Source organism: Manihot esculenta, chromosome 4, assembly GCF_001659605.2.
Source record: "Manihot esculenta cultivar AM560-2 chromosome 4, M.esculenta_v8, whole genome shotgun sequence".
NCBI lineage: Eukaryota > Viridiplantae > Streptophyta > Magnoliopsida > Malpighiales > Euphorbiaceae > Manihot > Manihot esculenta.
In genome coordinates, this window is record NC_035164.2 from 24,784,005 (window position 1) to 24,800,007 (window position 16,003).

At 33.9% G+C, this 16,003-nt stretch overlaps 1 protein-coding gene across 4 annotated transcripts in view; it reads right to left on the bottom strand.

Moving 5' to 3' along the window:
- Positions 1 to 1,943: 1,943 nt before the first annotated feature.
- LOC110612507 (myosin-1) overlaps positions 1,944 to 16,003 on the bottom strand; it is a 41,137-nt gene continuing 27,077 nt past the window's right edge. The window contains exons 17-26 of one of the 4 annotated variants that reach the window (XR_006350486.1): positions 13,095 to 13,253; positions 12,545 to 12,751; positions 9,140 to 9,345; positions 8,889 to 9,024; positions 5,641 to 5,770; positions 5,383 to 5,529; positions 5,008 to 5,072; positions 3,419 to 4,219; positions 3,246 to 3,294; positions 1,944 to 2,902 (exon numbers count right to left, since the gene is read on the bottom strand). Coding sequence is in view for 2 of the 4 variants with exons in the window: in XM_021753275.2 (XP_021608967.1) it covers positions 3,554 to 4,219; positions 5,008 to 5,072; positions 5,383 to 5,529; positions 5,641 to 5,770; positions 8,889 to 9,024; positions 9,140 to 9,345; positions 12,545 to 12,751; positions 13,095 to 13,253 (1,716 nt within the window). In the remaining 2 variants the exon portion in view is untranslated. Of the gene's footprint in view, positions 2,903 to 3,245; positions 3,295 to 3,351; positions 4,220 to 5,007; positions 5,073 to 5,382; positions 5,530 to 5,640; positions 5,793 to 8,888; positions 9,025 to 9,139; positions 9,346 to 12,544; positions 12,752 to 13,094; positions 13,254 to 16,003 lie in introns of those variants that run through there. The other 3 variants (XM_021753275.2, XM_021753277.2, XR_006350487.1) reach the window with 3 other exon arrangements.

Here is a 16,003-nt window from a genome sequence, read left to right on the forward strand (position 1 = left end):
ACAAAACCCTGTAGCACACCAATGATTCCTAATATATGTCTCACAAAGAATGACAGTGACTTTTATGATGATCTAGAGTGATACAGGAGGTTGGTTGAAAAGTTGAACTACCTTATGGTGATGACTTGGTCAAATATTGCTTTTGCAGTAAGCATTGTAAGCCATTTCATGTCTACACCTACGGTGAAATATTAGGCCGCTCTAGAATAAATTCTATATTATCTAAAAGGGACCCTTGGACTCGGTATACTCTACAGTGATCATGGACATACTGCACTTGAGTGTTTTTCTGATATTGATTAGGCAGGATCCAAAAGTAATAGAAGGTCAACTACAAGCTATTGTGTATTTGTTGGAGGGAACCTAATATCTTGGAAAAGTAAGAAGCAAAATGTAATATTCAAATCTAGTGCCAAGTCAAAATACAAGGTCATGACTCAATCCACTTGTGAGATTCTGTGGATAAATCATCTGCTGAAAGAAGTTAGTATGAATGTTGCGTCACCCGCAAAACTTTGGTGTGATAATCAGACTGCTCTTCACATTACTTTTAATCCAGAACACCACAAACGGACTAAGCATATTGAAGTTGATTGTCAGTTCATCCGTGAGAAGATTCAAGAAAATTTAATCTCCACCAATTATGTGAAGACAGGAGAGCAATTGGGTGATCTGCTCACTAAACCTTTAAATGGGCCTCAAATAGAATATCCTTTTAATATGTTGGACATGATAAATATCTATACTCTGATTTGAGGGAAAGTGTTAGAGTGTGAATATAATATATACATAATTAAAAGAGATTACATAATTATAACCTAATTGATTGATGATTCTTAGGAGTTGCCTTAATAAGACATTGTAATCTGTATATACACACACTTACTTCAATAGAGAAAGCATACTGAAATTGCTCAATTATTTCTTATCTTGTTACATGTGAAAAATACAAATCTCCTTTCCCATAAGTTAGAAGGTTTAAAGGAAGTCTCTAAAATTGCTTTGTCTGGCAGGCTAAATTAAAATTTTCAAAATCCTTAAAATCAAGACTTCCTCTAAATTTAAATTAAACGAGCATTGCCAACTAACCCACATTATTGCTATCCTACCAACATTTAGATTTTAAATTATTTAATTTGACACAAAACTGTTTAGGATAATTGATGTAGTGATAATTTAGATTGATTATTTACATATTTTTATAATTACATTCATTTAATTTTATTATTATTTTTTATTTATTATATATTTACGTTTAGTTATAGAATTTTTAATTTTATGTTTGTAATTAGTATTTTTCTTTATTTTTATCATTTTTATAGTTTAAAATTAATTAAGGCATGAATTAGATACGCTCTGAGGAAATTTGGACATTTTCGGAGCACTTTTATGAGAAAAAGAAAAGACCAAGGAGCAAATCCGTGTGATTGATGTCTGCACCATATTTTGGCACTTTACTCCATATTTTAATGATTATAATACTAAAAAAATATATATAAACAAAAGAAAATATGAGGCAGTCCATCGATACCACATGTTTTCACTTTTCGGCATAAATTAAGAGAAACATGCGCACTTCAATCTGTATTTTTATAAAAAACTTAGTATTTTAAGTCTACCCCTAGGGCAAGAACAGAGGTGTTTAAAAAATATAAATACTTAGATACCTAAAAGGCAGGATATGCGCATTTAAAATTTTTATTTTTCTCCCCTACTCCTTTATTTTTTTTTAATTATTTTTAAAAAAAATTTCAATGAAATTTATTTTTAAAACTTTTATCATGAATAGCTAAATTTCTTTAGTAGGAGATTTAATGTGGTTTGGATTGATTCATTTAATTTATTTAAATTGATTTTTTTATTTAAATTATTATTAATTTTTAAAAGTACTGTTTTTGAATATTTTTATATATAATTAAATAATTTTATCTTAAAAATTAATATTGAGAGAAACACTTTAAGATTAAATAAAAAATTAAATATTATACAAATAGGATTGAAAACGATAATTTTATCTGTAGAGCCTTAAAAAATAATCAAGAGTGTCTAAGAGTTAAGCTTATTTACCGATGCAACCTGCCGTGTCTTTGACTTTTAGCCACAATGCCCACATGTCTGAAGCAACCACACAATCGTCCAGAATTTGCCATCTCTAGTGTGGACCAAAACCTACGCAACCACCAGCTCCAATCAGTGTTACTCATTATTATTTTGCCTCCCAGCAATGTCGAGCTTCCCCTTTTCCCTCTCCTTTCACCAGCGTCTGCCACCACATCAACGCCCATTAGCCCTTTTCTTTCTTATCTCCACTTTTCAATCTTTTTTTGGGTTGCAGTCATTACACAGTCCCAGGTACCTCTCTTTTCTTTTTAATACATTTGATTTGGTTGTTTTGATTTGATGAGGATAATTTTAGTTGATGATCTCCTTGTTATGTGGAGTTTGAAAGTCTACCTTTTGAGCAGGTATTATATATAGATGGACCGAAAATTTACAATTTAATCAATATATTAATGGACCCTATTTTTGTTTAACTAGATTTTGCAAAGTAGTGGTTTGGGTAATAGGAATTGCATTATTCTCAAGTTTTGTAGCTTCAGTTTGGCTCGTCATATCTTCTAGTTTTTTTTAAACTTTGTTATATCTTCATCCGTTTTATTTTATTTTATGTATTTTTCTTTTTGTAAGGTTACAGGAATGGCTCCAAAGCATAGACCTAATGATTATTAGGCAACTTCCTCCCCCCAGACGGTGGACCCAAACAGTAGCATAGTCTACACAGCGCCCACGCCGTGCTCCCATACCATCGCTTCCACCACCTCCACCAGCTCTTCCTTGGAGTTTTAAGGACCAACAGCATCAGCTCATACAGATCATCTAACTGACGTTGCAAAACTAGTACCTGATCAGTATTGCCACGAAAACAGTATTATGTCAAATACTAAACTGGTATCTATAAAATTCTAATCTACGCATAAAAGCAAACATTGCAAAACACTGAATAAAAAAAGACCAAGCCCTATTTACAACACAAAAAACTGAGGGTGTAAAATCCATTTAGCTCCAAACTATAATAAATGTTTATGCCTAGATTGGAGGAAATCAAGTAGAAGAATAAGTGGCCCATGATCAGATTCTGACAGTAACTCATGAATAGGCTGTGACTTTGGAAAATTAAAATTAAAATTACATTAAAATAAATCATTTTGTTGAAAAAAAAATATTAAAAAAAATATTTCCCTTACTTTTGGCAAACAAACGAAGCCTTAAGCCACCTTTTCATGACCACCAGACCTAATAAGAATAAATATTAAATAAACATAAATACGAATAAATTTTAAAAAGGAAAAGTTAAAATAAAGAGAAATGTATATATATTGATATACATGAAAAATTATAAGGCTTAAATATGAATTACTGTGCTTTAGCAATTGCCCATGGCTTGCATACAAAACTCGCAAGTTTTCTCCGCAATACAAATTTTTCTGATTTTCAAACACAGAGCTAACAACCAACCAATCAAACAAAGCAGCAACTCTATTTCAATTATAATTTAATTATATCTTGTACTGTTCCTTCTTCCCCACCACTTCTTTTTCACCCTGTCAAGCGCACCTTCTTCATTTCCAAGTTTATTCAGAATCACCTTTGTTTCCCGTAATCTCGATCCGTAATCCTTCTTCCAAGATTCAAACATCTGCTTCAACCTTCTCAGTTCTCGGTCTGGATTCAAACTCGCTTCTACCTGACCCGATTTTACTTCCACCAAGAACTTGGCATCATCACCGAACACTTGTGTTCTCTGCTCAAATTCTTCAGCCAACCTGCTTATCACACTCAACCCTGCACTCATTGGTCTTGCGCTATGACCATTGCTTTCTTGACCCCTGTAGTTACTTGCAGTATCCCAGCTGAAGTCCCTTTCGTCGCTTGCGTTCACAGATGCATCCGAGTTTCTCTCAGAATCATCAATTGCAAGGCTCTTCTTTGCAATTGAGAGACTGGATTGCAGAGATCTCATCTGTTTTTGCCACACTTCTTCCATGGACTTCATTTTCAATTCATATTCCGACCAACGACTCTCGTATTGTTGGAGCCGTTGATGGAGGATATCATTCTCCTCTTCTTTCTCTCGGAGCCCAGCCTCAGCTTTCAGAACTCGTCGCTGTAACTCAGCAAGAAATGATGCTTTCACCACCACCTCGTCCGACTCATTCCCCTGTAGCATACCACTTTTGTTCAAAATATTCTATGGAAGATTATGAATAACAAAGACAAAGCAAACCAACAAAAGTCTACCAAATTTATCAATATTAGATATCTCCAAAGTGAGCAATAAAACTCAGAATTTGGACAAACAGGAGGTAGAAAATGAAATAAATAAATACTAATCATGAAACAGTCTGTTTGATTGTCGGGACTGATTATCAATATAGTCCAGAAAACGAATAATAGATATCAATTATGATCAATAGAAACTGAACTATTCTCTCTACTGGGGAAAAACACACAATTCAATAAAGAATTTAAAAATGAGCAGAATGCACTAATTTCCGATAACATGTGACCAGAGTCCGTAGAATAAAAATCAAATGATGAAAGTAATAATTTCAAAATTGCCATAAGTTAAATGGCCAGAATATGATTTAAAACCAGTGCTTTGATGGAAGGACATTACAATTTTAGTAACAATCTCCGAGAGAAAAAGATAAATGGTGAGGAAATGAAATCTGAAGCTAACAGCAATGATTTTGCTAAGCCCAGTGTTGGATAACTAAAAAGGTCAAATTGTGACAGTTGTGCAAACTTGTGTGGTACACTTGGATATACATTTGTTTACCAAAGGTTCCAATATTTCAAAATAAAAAATAAAATAGAATAAAAAGTTTAAAAAGAAAAATTAAAAATTAAAGAATGCTCGTAAATGGACATTAATTTCAATATAAATGGAAGTATGAGCAAAATAGTCTGTAAATATGTTAAGGATACACAGAATACAAATATTACCTTAGTGCCAGACGTCAATAATCCTATATTGCCTGAGCATCTTCTAACCAGGAATCCACGAACAACTGCATCATAGCAAAGGAGAACAAATTTCCAGTAAACATCTTGTATATTTTAACAAGAAGTTGGCAGTGGCTTGAAATCTAACTGAAACTCGCGTAGTTTTAACTGTTTCTCTTATTTGGTCTTCTAAAAGCTATTTGCTCCAACTTCATATCCACTCATAACGCATGTCCTACTATTCGTTGAATTTCCATTTCATACAAGTACAGTGTAGTGACTATGGGCGAAACCCACTAGACTAGAACATTTGGAAGTCGAACCTAGAAATTTGGCTTCATTTACTTGTATATCAGTAAGAAGTTTGAAATGTACCTGATTGTATTATAATTGATGCTGCATGGATTTCCTCGTATTTTTTCTGAGAAAGAGTGGTTTTTATTCGCCTTTGTATAACAACAGCAGCTCTATGTCTCTGTAGCATGACTGCATATTCCCTTCTGATTTTCTCTCCGCGAACAACTGTGCACAAACAAAAGAGACATCACAAGAATTTTTCATATATGTCGTCTCTCTATAGAGAATCTTAATGATAATTCAGAACAAATTATAAGCTATTAGGAAGAGAATTACGTGACTGAAGAGTAGCAATTCCTCTCTTAAGCTCTCTAAGGTAACGGCGAGCTTGGAGCCCTCTGAAACAGCTTTGAACACGTAAAATACTGTGAAGGGTACGGTTCCTTGTATCCTCAAGCACACCAATCTGCATGGATTTCCTTGTCACTCTATTTTGAGTAAATAATAAAGCAAATCAACACGTCAAGTATTCAAAAACAAACTTAGGTTTTGAGTTTTTAAAATGGAGTGGAAAAGGATGGGAATAGAATCATGGTTTTAGATAAAGACCATTTTGTTGCATAAAGACAGTTAATTATAGGTTTTTTGCCCTCCCGTTATCATGACACTCGTTATTTAAAGGCAACTGAAAATTTGTTCCTGTAACAGTCGTTACACTTACACCCTTTACTTAATGGTAATGACTGTTATTTACTGTTAACAGTAATGGTCCGTTACTCTACTTTTTTTTTTGAGCTAAATGATGGCCACAGATCTTCCTCATTCTTATTTTCTAGTCTAGACAGTTTTAAACTATTGTCATTTGTCTCTCTTGAGCAAAGATCATCAACCATCTTTCTAGTTCCATACATTTATATCTTGTAGAAAAGCTGAGTTATTCATTTTTATTTTCGATATTGTTTGCTTTTTTGTAAAAGAAAATTATATTTGATACTAGTTCTTTTTTTTGTTAGACCGATACTATGAAGTAGTATTCTTTACTATCCACACAATTATTTTATATTCAAATTAATTAATGCTACTTGTGTCTAATAATGATGGGTTTATTGTATTTATTCTTGACCATCTACTTATTTCATTAACTTTGCAAATTTTTTTAAAATAAATTTCCATCGAGATAGGCCATTACTGTTACTCCACGATATTGATCCTGTCTCCGTTACTTGCTACTACAACCACGAACATGATTTGAAACCATGATTTAGATTCTGAATGTAGTCTTTTTTTTTTTTTACAATTTTAAGTTTTTTTACTCAACTTGAAAATGTGTAATAATAACTATTATGGAAAAAATATTTTAAAACTAGTATGACATAAATTCAACAAATAAGTGAACCTAATACAATGGAGCATATCTAAGGACCCATAAACCTCCAAGTTTTCATGTTTTTCAACCTTGATAATGTTAACCAAGATTGCAAAATTTAGCTTGAATTCTACCCCATTCGCCCAAGTTGGTTAAAATTGATATAAAACAATAGTAGTTTATCACTAATCTGAACAAGACTATTTTCAATGTTTTTGCATTTACTCTCCTCCTGCCTCCCTTCTCTCTTCCTCTTACCCAATCAGCCAAAATGTCACTTTCTTTGTAAAAATAAGCACCAATGGGTGCACATCTTCTATGCTCATGTTTAAGAATTAAATATTGCATTATCACTGTTAAGATAAAATTTCAATAGTAAAAAAAATAATAATAATAATAATAATAATTATTATTATTATTATTATCATTTTCTTCAATTTTGCCCATTGTGTATAACTAAACTAATTGCATAATATTAAGTAAAATTGCCTAAACTAAAAGATTTGAATAAAATTGAAAAAAAAAAGAAGTCAATAGATTGGGATTGTTTTGGTTGTTTCACCAATGCAATAAGATGTGAATGGAATAGCTATTCTTCATTCTATGTTGAAGTTGCATCACATATATGTGTGTCCGTATGCATGTGGGTGCATTAAGTAATAAGTATTGCACATTTTATAATTCAAATAAACAAAAAGCTAAAAGTGCAAAATAATTATTCCATGCAATAGCATCATTTGAAATTTAGCCTTCAAATATTTATCATATGTCATTCCACAAAGCAAATGAATCAATAAGATACTTCAATAAAGAGACATCAAAGTGATCTAACAGTAAATCCATGATATTTATACTAGGCAGAAGAATTCTAACATCCACATAACAGGGTAAGGTATGAAATATTCACTTTTTATTGTATGAAAAAGGATAATCATCAAGGATGGTCATTATCAAACTCATGAACCATAAGTGTTCATGTAGTGGAAACAAAGAACCAAAATTTACCATTTTACTGAAGAAAAGACTCCAGATGACCAGTGTATACTTGCACACAAAAACAGATACACATGCAGATGTACCTAGGTTGGTCAGATGGAGGGGGTACTTGTTAACCAACCTAAACATGTCAGTTTAGCAAAATACGTAACTGAAACCAGGATAAAATTTTCCAAAACAACATGTTTTCAGTTTCACAAAAGTTTCACAGGCTGGATTCAGCATGCAAATATCTAGCCATTACCCTAAATTGCCGACTCAAAGACCTTTTAACCAAAGACCAAGCCAAAAAGGAAGAACTACATATGCTGTCGAAAAAAATAGCAAAACAATAAAAACAGAGGAATTCATTGATTAAAAAAAATAAACAAACAAAAAATCCACAATCACTGATTAAAAATCAACATATCACAAGATCAATGAAAACGACATGATCTAGAAGAAGAGAAACTATACAACTTGCAATAACTGGAAAAGGAAAATACATCATTTGCAGCCTTGAATAAATAAATGTCTAACCACCTTTGATAAAAAATATCAATATATTAGTCTGTGCCTCTTTATCATTTAGTGGCTAATTTGCACTTCCATAATTCAGGATATTCTGCCCATCTTGGACTCAGGGTTTCATTTAGATGCAAAAAGAACCTTTTGAGGCGCAATGAGAGAGAGAGAGAGAGAGAGACGTTTCACATATCAAAATTGTGGAGAAATTAGGGATTAAATCATATTCTCGGGTCAGGACGAAGAGAAGTGGGATAGAGATGAAGAAAAGATGCATTAAGTTGATTTATAAATGAATCTGTGGTCAACTTGGAATTATCTACTATAATACTATTAACAGATAAGAATCAATTTATGCATGCTCTCCAAATGGTGATTTTGAGTCAGCTTGGGTTTATCTATTATCTTACATGTCAACCCAAAAATTACTACAAAGGCTGGTTTTATCTTAATTGCCAACCTGAAATCAACTCAGTCTTTTAATAATTAAAAAAAGCCCCTTATTTCAGTATGATTTTACTCTGTTTCATATGAACTTTTGGTTCTGCAGGTTGGCTGAATGCCTAAATGTATACAGGCAAAAATATGCATTTAAATATATAAATAGTTAAATTCTCTAGAGAGTGCAAAAAATCCTAATTATTTATATATTATCACCAAATATATGAATGTACAAATGTGTTCATGTGCATACATAAATTCAGATTAATCATTTCACCTGTCCAGTTCGGAAAAACAATTTTGTATAGCCAACTTGATACATCTCGGGCAATATATTGAACTGGTGAAGAATTGCAACTGAAACACTGAGTGGATCCTGAGATGCAACACTTTCCAGGAGAAGGAAACCATATCTGGTGAAAAAATAAAAATCACATGTCAAACACCTCAAGTAAAATAAAATGCAGACCTTTTGGCATACAAGTATTTTCTGAAGCTGTCAAGAGAATATAATAGAAAATTCTTTACCTTTTGGCAAATTTCTGGTGTGACATTCTGGTAGGAAACCCAGACCTCGATATGCGAACTACCTCTAGGACTCCACAACATCGCAGCTGCTGCAAAACTAGCCCTTGCTCATATGACCCAGGAGACTGAGAGTTATTGGCCTTGATACAGCGTATGAAATGCGGAGTGGTATTCTCTAGCCGCTGCATCAATTGAAAAAGTTGACCCTAAACACCAAAATATCCAGTTAGTGAGAGCTATACAACAGGAAAGGTTTTGGACTTCATCTACCATTTTTCTGAGTTCTCCTTTTTTCCATTGATGTCCCAAACACACCAATATTTGCAAGACAAAATTCAGAGATGTGTAGACAAATGCAAAATGCTTGACAATCTTCTCTCTAAAAAGCCAGATGCTTTTTATTTATATCTGCCTCGAGTGCAAGATATTAGAGGTTCAATAGTCAACACCCCCAAAACCTCCCATGAACCAAAGAAAAAAGCAAGATTCATTTTATTCATGCAAACCTTTCACATGCACAAGATCATACAAATTAAGTTTTAAGCACATAATGTTGATCCAAAAATATAAAACCTAAAAATAAAAAATAAAAACATGGAAAAGCTCTCTAGCAATTGGATAAAAATTCCAACGCATTGAAGCAAAACAAAACAATATCAAACGAATGGTAGGGAATGAACCCTTAGGCGTGGCCTGTATAAAATCTTTTCTTTTTTTTTTTTTGTCCCTTTTGGTTGTTGATTGCACCGAAAATCTTTATAAGGGGAGGAAATTGCTAAGGTTTGACTCTAAACCTTCTCCACTATGAGGTAGGCACTTAGCCTCTAGTAACAAAATTGTGGCCCACAAGCAGTTGTAGAAAAAGTGTGTATTGACCCCCCCTTACACAAGTAATATGAATATTGACAATTTCATTGTATTGATTATTCCGTATAAATGCAAAAAGTAGCTCATCCATTGAATATTTCATTGAACATATAGACCATGTTCTTTTATGTGCCTCAATGTTTACTATGCTTGCCATGCTTGACATGCTTGCTCAAACACAATGCTCATGCTGGCAAGCCTATGTTAATATACTCTTGTTGCTGCACAAATTATTGTGAGATTCTCTAGATTGACTTTGCTTGAAAGCATTCACTCCAAGTGTCACATGAGCCCAAACAAGTGTTAAAGTCTTGCCTCGTGATATGGTATGGGCAAACACTAGCCTAAACCTAGTGATAGTTGCTTAAAATGTTGTATGTTTATGATTGAAATCTAATTATTTGATTCATGATGGTTATGTTATTAGATATTTATAAGAGCACGTAAGAGAAGATGGAGCAAAGAATAGGTAATTTAGCATATAAGGAAGCAAACACATGGAGCATGTGTGGTTCGAATTTGAAGAGGACTTGGTCAACAACAAAATGGGTCTAAAGGTGTCTTATTCAAGGTATTTAGAGGCTAATGATACAATATGAGCATATCTAGGCACCAAAGCATGTTGGGCAAAATTGAGGCTTCCATGGGCAGCCTTGTTTAAGCTTATTTGTGATCATCTAGTATCTACAGGTTCAATATGACCTAATAGGCTTAGAGGGGCCCTATTTAACATGTTTTTAAGGTGATGTATGAAGAATTAGCAAAGATGAACCTAATTTAAACAGTGGGCCGCATGTCTTGGTGATCTGTATTTTTTTTGGCTTCAAAGTTATGAGTTAAGGTGGAAAGCATGCGGGCCTTATTTGATGGGCTTGAATGGATTATCTTGCATTTAGAATGAGTTTTAAGAAAGAGGGAAAAAAGTGACTAGGGTTTCCAAAAAGTGGTCTTTATGCGTCGGTAGATTTGGAGAGTTTTTAGCCATAAGAGTCCTACCTTATCCAAGTTTGTTGCAGAAATCAGTTCTATTAATAAACAGACTTCTAAATCAGATCTGGAGTTAACTTAATTTCCTATATACAAAAGCTCCTAAATCAAATACAAAAAAGGCTATTTTCTTCTATTTTACTTAATGGCCAAATTTCCCCTTAAGCTTCAAAAGGTGAAGCTTGCTTTGTGGAGGTGATGATTCATTCTTCTTTCTTTTGACGCATTGCAGCTCTTCCCTATTTTAGGAGTGACATGGCATCATTGGTTCATAACTACCTGAATTCTATACAAAAGGGGGCAGCACTCTATTTTTCTACTCCTTTTGTTAATTTGCCTATTTCTTTTATTTTTAGTTATGTGTGAGTAAGGAAATAGTTGAAACCATGGAACAATTGTTGTGAGATTTATTTTTATTATTGAACAAATCAAGATTTCATCAATTTGAATATCTATGATTCTCTTGTGATTCAAGTAATGATTGCAGGTTTGATTGTTTAGCTGGCCTACCATTCAATTGAGCATGTATTGCTAGTTAGAAAGATTGGATATGTAATAGCTTGGTTAATCTAACACCAGTAGCAAAAGTCTCATGTGTGTGAATTCATCATCATACTTAGAGTTTCATAGTCTAAGTTGAATAATTATACTGCTTATGTGTAGTTGTTGCTTAGAATTGTGATGTAAATCTAGCTGTGACTGAACTGAACATAATATGCGCATCATTAGTTAGTCACTTGTTTTAATTAATATAGTAATAAGGAAGGATAAGGAAATTAATGCTTCATTGGTTTCTATAGCTGATTTGTTCAAATTGATGAATATGATCTTTAGTATCAATGATTAGCAGTTGATCCCATGGTGGATACGCTCTCTCCACTCCACTAATCTGGTCATGTTTAAGATTAATAATTCATTAGTATTAAACTAACATTCTAGCTTTCTTAGTTCTTGAATTTAGGAAATTTTATTGATTCTACAACAAATAACCCTTTTACTTACTATTGCATATTTAGTTACATTAGTTTGAGCCTTTTTATGTGTTAATTTCATGTAGTTTAATCATTCTAATACACTTGTCATTCATGTGATTTAGATGTTGCGTTTCATAAGATCTGTTTTATTGCTTTACATTTACTTCATTCCCTGTGGAATCGACCTCTTACACACTTTGTACACAAATAGTTTAGGTAGAGCATATTTAATTGGTGCATTCAGCACGCATACACCAAGAAGAACAAAAAAGGTAGCCACAGCAGGCATATTTGTACCTTCCCATGCTCTGGAGCACAGATTATCTAAGATCACCATTAGCATGTTGAAACTAAAAGCAATGGCATAATAAGAGTAGCGGGTTTCTCAAAAAAAAATCAATTTAACTTGAATTGATGCAACTGCAAATAAATTACAAAAATCACTATCAAGTTTGCAGCAACTTTATTAAAATATAGATACAGGGATTCAAACAAGCGTATAATTCAAGCTTATACCATCATGATTGTTCAATTTAATTTTGAAGTCAGGTTTAGTGAAAAATGCTGAAAAACATACCTTGAATTTTGTAGCAACACTCAGCTTTTGAGAATCTGCCCCACCTGCTTTATATAAAGGACCAACCACAGGCTTCTCTGACTGAGTAAGCATACTGGAGGCAAATATCCGAGGAAGATGGCGTGAGCATGAAGACAAAAGTTGAATGGAATCCAAGTGTAATAAGTCCCTATTCTTCTCCAAAAATCCTGTTGTATCATATGTAACCTGAATTGGATAAAGTAGTCAGGTTGATTTAGAATAGCAAAAATTTTATTGGACCCAAATACCCCCTCCCCCAACACCCTCTTCTTCTTTTCTTTGTGAATTATGGTAAAATCAACTAGCAGCTTTGGTTGAATAATAGATGTCGAACTGAACCCAACACTAAAAGACATTAGAACATTGAAATGACTCAAAACTTGCTGAATCTCTTTCTCTTCATTCTAAAATCAGAAGACCATGCACTCAACGAAACACTATTGTGCTCTCAGCAAGACAGACCTAGCCAATGCTTGAGACACACAAAAAAGAAGGTAATCATAGACCATTTGGTTCATAAAGTTCATACCTCCCCTGCATAATGGCACACCGTGAAGGCTTTGCCTCGGTCCCCTCTGAAACATGAATTGCTATGTAAATGCTGCTTCAACTTGTTGGCGAATGTCAAATCCGTGCCATTTGGAAAAGTGGACTCCTCATCTAACAAAGATAATAACCCCAAAGGTTTCTGCATAAAAAGTCGAAGATATCAACCACTTCATTGAAGACATCCATATATCATGATAGAACACGCAAACCAGCTCAAAAAGGTTAAACTGTTAGGTGATTAGACCCTAATGTCACATAAATCCTTTATATTTTTTACGTTGATTAGTTTGGGATCTCTAATACCCCCATTGCTGAGAGATGATTCAGACCCTAATAAGCCTTGAAGAGAATGTTTTCTTGTTTTGTATGATCAATAATATGGAAGATTATTTCCCATATGGTTTATTACTCTCATTTTAGAGTTATTCTTACTTTAGTAGAGTTCTTATTGAGGTAGGACTCAAATGGGCTAAAAATTTATAAATAGTAGCACCATGGAAGAGGTTCTTTGGTTTTGGCCCATAGATAAAAAGGGTAGACCATGTACAAGGTTCTCTTGCCCGTACTGAGAAAAATACTCTATGGTACATTTTATGTTGAAATAGTAAATAATTTGGTCATGTCTGTGACAATAAGCAAAACAAACTATTGATAGTGTTGACCATGTATAGTGCTCTTCAATGTAAATATTTATACGATTTAATTGAAAATAATCCTTGGGTATAACCCTAATGAGAGGGAGTACAAAGTAAACAAAGTATAGTTTGTTTTATTCTTTATAATTCATGCACACCCACAATCAACAAAGTTACTTTGATGCCTAACACCCATGACACATTATAGGCTCTATTAAAATTTGTTAGAACTAGATTCACAAATATGTTAGGTCCTATTAACAAGTGGCAATAAAAATGTCATAACAAAAACCGAAAAAAGCATACAATACCAATCAAGAAATTTTGGTTAATCAATGGGCTAAAACATGAGTATGAAGGACAAGGGGACAAGGAAATGGTAGAGTTGGCTCTAATGACATGCCTAAGAACCACTCAATCTAAAATCCCAACTTATAGGTGAGGGCATCAGCTTCATATTACACGTCTTACATGCAGATAGTCACCTTTAAGAACAACATGCCTTTGAGTTCCTCTTGCAAGGTCATAAAAATTGATCCTATAATTTAAAATTGATGGAATTTGCGCCCCTTACATCACATCCAAACGTATAAAACATAAAACTACCCTTCTCTCTAATCTTTATAAGCCATGAAGGACCAGAAGATCAATTTTTGTTGACTTATTTGCTGATCCTAATTGATTCTAGGGATATGATTTGATTTGATTAGGATTCTTAATTATCTCTGTAATTATTATTTGATTATTTGCTTCTTGTTTAAATATAATTTTTTGTATATAAATAGTCATATAAACCAATTGTAAAAATTAAGAGTGAAATACAAGAATTCTCTAAATGTTTCCAAAATTCTCCATGGTATGAGAGCCTTTTTCCTGATTTTAGGGTTCAAATTTAATTTTTTCCTCTTTAGGATTTCAAAACCCTAGATCTACCTTTTTTGGTACTACCCCATCTAGGAGTCTTTCCTCCTCTCACTGCCAGCACCAGGACTGTTGCCGGCCGATCGCCCAGCTCCGACGCCGGAAAGCCCGCATGTGAGGCTCAGGCGCCTCCCCTTCCCGGCGCGTGACCCATCACATCCCGATGCGTGACCAATCGCCTGACGCTGCTTCGCTGCTCTGATCACTCCGGCGATGATTCTGACCATCTTTATGGCCTTCCCGTGCCGCTACCCGGTCATTTGGTGAATCGATTGGGCTCTCTTGTGTGTACAACCTTGGATACCTCCTATTCTTTCACGGTTCATAAATCTTTACCAAGGCAGAAGGTAAAAGGGTCTCGATTCCTAACTCTGATTACTCATCCTCCGGTGCCACATCTAACTTTGTAAAGTTAGATAATGCTTCCTCTCTTAATAATGCTCCATGGATTATCAATTCTGGTGCGAATAGACACATGACAGACTCTTCTAAAGGCTTTCTCCATTATTTTCCTTCTCTAACCAAAGATAGTGTCAGAATTGTTGATAGCTCTTTTACTCCCATATCCGAAACAGGTTCTGTTATTTGCACATCCAACATTAAATTATCATCTGTCCTTCATGTTCCCCACTTTCCAGTCAACCTTTTATCTGTCAGTGCTATCACCAATGCCCTTAATTGTAAAATTGAATTCTTTCCTAATCATTGTATTATTCAGGATCTTCACACAGAAAAAAGAATTGGCAATGGTAAGCTGCATGATGGCTTATATATGTTGGAGGGTGATCCAGGTTCTTCAATATCTCAAGCCTGTTTTGGAGAAAATAAGGATGTCAATAAGGAAATAATACAGTGATACAGACGGTTAGGGCATCCATCATTTTTTGCTTTAGAAAAACTTTATCCTAATTTGTTTGCTAGAACTCAGTTTGATTCTCTATTTTGTGATGCTTGTGAGTATGCTAAATACACTAGAACATCCTATCCTTTTATTTGATTAAAGCTAAAAGTGATGTCTTTTCTTGTTTTCAATCCTTTCATAAGATAGTTTGTATTCAATTTGATACTAAGGTAAAAATTTTGAGAACTGACAATGAAAGAAAATACATGGATAGTAGCTTTTCTGCTTATTTGGAGAGTAATGGGATAGTACACCAAACTAGTTATCCTTATACTAGTGCTCAAAATGGTGTTGCTGATCGGAAAAATAGGCATCTATTGGAAGTAGCTCGATCTCTTATGTTCACCATAAATCTACCCAAAGCATATTGGGAAGATGCAATCCTTGCATCTGCTTATCTTATCAATAGAATGCCGCCTCTCAAGACCCTTG